The 2,458-nt window shown below is 40.8% G+C and overlaps 1 protein-coding gene across 1 annotated transcript in view; it reads left to right on the forward strand.

Moving 5' to 3' along the window:
• The window catches only part of LOC101863350 (deleted in malignant brain tumors 1 protein), a gene marked incomplete in the record, with an annotated part of 20,776 nt that extends 18,330 nt beyond the window's left edge, over nucleotides 1-2,446 (forward strand). The window contains 1 exon segment of the mRNA XM_005100670.3: nucleotides 664-2,446. Within this exon segment, the coding sequence (XP_005100727.2) occupies nucleotides 664-1,010 (347 nt within the window).
• Nucleotides 2,447-2,458: the final 12 nt, after the last annotated feature.

A 2,458-nucleotide genomic window follows, 5' to 3' on the forward strand; every position in this document is an offset into this window, starting at 1 on the left:
TCCGTCTCTCTCTCTCTATTAGCACAGTCAAACCTGTTCCTAGAGTTACCTGTCCCAGACAGCCACCTGTACAAACAACCACTTCCCACCTCCCTTCTTGTGATTTTTATACATTTTAATAAAGAGATGCACTAAATTCCTTGAATGGAAGAGAACAAGTCACGATATTTCACCTGCGAACACAACACATCCCAATAAATTCCTACCTTAATAGGATCCGCAAGGATACCCCACCCGACTGCCCGTTTTGTGACTGCCAGGATGAAACAGTATCACACCACCTCTTTAACTGCCCTGCACTTTGCGACATGCGTAGCACCTACCTAGCTGCCTCCCCAGACATTGGAAACACTCTATACAGCGACAAAGCACAGCTGATTAAAACCTGTAAATTCTTTGCCGTATCGACAGACTGAAGGGCTAGAACCCAAATGGCCGCTGGATCGGAAAAGTAAAGTAAAAGTAAAAGTGTACATTATAATGATGCCACCTGTCTAAGACAATCACTTTTCACCTCAATAATAGATGGCTGGCTTAACTTAAACAATTTCAACTCTACTGTCTTAAACTTTCAGCAAAACATGCTTCACCATAATGTAAAATAAGTTGTTGTCGTTCAAACTGAGTTTACAACTTTTAGAGATGATTCTGCTTCTCCCTCAGATTTCGGAAACACCGATGATGATGATATAAAAATAGTCATTGGTAAGGATGACAAACCAATGACTCAGCCACCAGGCACAACAGCGAAACCATCATGGTCGCCTTCAATATTATCAACCCAGTCTTCTTCAACTCCCGCCCCTTCATCAACAGCAGCCTGGGCACCTCCGCCTACAAGACCACTGTCTTCAGAGAACCTGTTTGAAGAGCTAACAGACACGTCAAAGGAAGCTTCTGGAGAAGAGAGCGGCCACAAGAAGATGGGAACAGATGGCGCCACCTCGTCCCAGCTGTGTTTATCCGCTTTTGTCATCGCTGTCTTAAGTTTGTGTCTTCGCACTTTGTGAGAGCAGTAGCTAGATGTACATTACCTTGGGTTCTTTTCGTAATACTCGAAGTAAGATTTATATAATCAGTGGGTTTATTTCATTGCTATTTAGATGAGATTTATGATATAAAATTAATGCAGATCCGTGGGTTCGTCTTATTACTCTAAAAGCAAGATGTATAATATAATCAGTGAGTTGAACCCATGTCTTATAACTCTTGAAACAAGATTTATATAATTAATGAGTAGAACCTGCATCTCATTACCCTTGAAACAAGATTGATGTAGATCAGTGAGTACATGTTATTACTCTTAAAACCAGATTTATATTAACAATGGATTTATCTCATTACTCTTATGTTCCTCTACCTTTTACTATAGGGCCTGTTCCACAATTATACCACAGACTGAGACTGTTTCAATCAAGGCAGCGAAGCGCTTAAACAAAATTTATTATGTAAGGGCTTTTATCTCATTACTCAAGATCTTGAATGACAGATTGTGTGAAGCCAGAAAGATAAGTTGAAATTTTATGAATGAGACAATGGTAATTCGAAGAGCAAAAGTAAAGTTGTTCCCGCATCCGATCCGGACATTGGGGATTGCCTTGTTAGTGAGACAGCTTCCTTGGCCTTCAGCATAATGTGGTAGGGTGGCAAGTTCCTTTCCATGCTGCCTTTACTTCCCCAACTCGAAGTCAGGTACCAATTACTGTTGGGTGGACAGGAGGGGGCGAAAAAAAATCCGTGTCCGAATTCGAAGAGTACTGGGGAAAAAATTGATGGTGTCTTAACCATAGCCCTTTGTTTTAGATTCCGTTTGTGTAAAAATTAATTAGGCCTACATAAAAAATTTATATTTGTCTGAAGTAGATCACTAAATAAATATTTCAAAAGCAGAGCATAAACACCTTAATCTTTTTGAGCCATACCCGGCCTAAAACGGGCTTCCCATCATGTTGGCATCATACTGGCTTTCCCGCTCTTTAGCCATACCGGCTTTTACCGGTCGAACGCACCCGCCTTTAGTGCAAGCTTGGAAAAAAGAACAATCCGCTCTAAATTTAGATGCTAACGTCCTGGTCCTTGTTTGTGAAATTTCATTGAAATGCGTCGTTTAGATCGCAAGCAAAAGCAATTTCTGTGCGACACCGTCCCTGAACCTCTGAAAAACACTGAAATACTTCGGTTCTGGAAAGTCATCAACTGGCCGCCATTTTGGTTGTGCTGTGCTGACCTGCTGACCTTTTCATGTTGCTAAGAGACTAAGAGGGTTAAAAAATTGTTTACATGATAGAAATAGGAAGTCTCTGGATTTCAATTTCTAGTTAGTAGAAAAATGTAACATCAGTAGTTTTTTTCTTGCAGTCTTCTATTTTTTGTGTGTTCTTGTTCACTTTTGTATAGCAAACAAGATGTTTTGGGGTGGCTTGTTTCTTGTTTTTCTTTGGGGGGGGGGGGGGGGGGG

Source organism: Aplysia californica, unplaced genomic scaffold (assembly GCF_000002075.1).
Source record: "Aplysia californica isolate F4 #8 unplaced genomic scaffold, AplCal3.0 scaffold00255, whole genome shotgun sequence".
NCBI lineage: Eukaryota > Metazoa > Mollusca > Gastropoda > Aplysiida > Aplysiidae > Aplysia > Aplysia californica.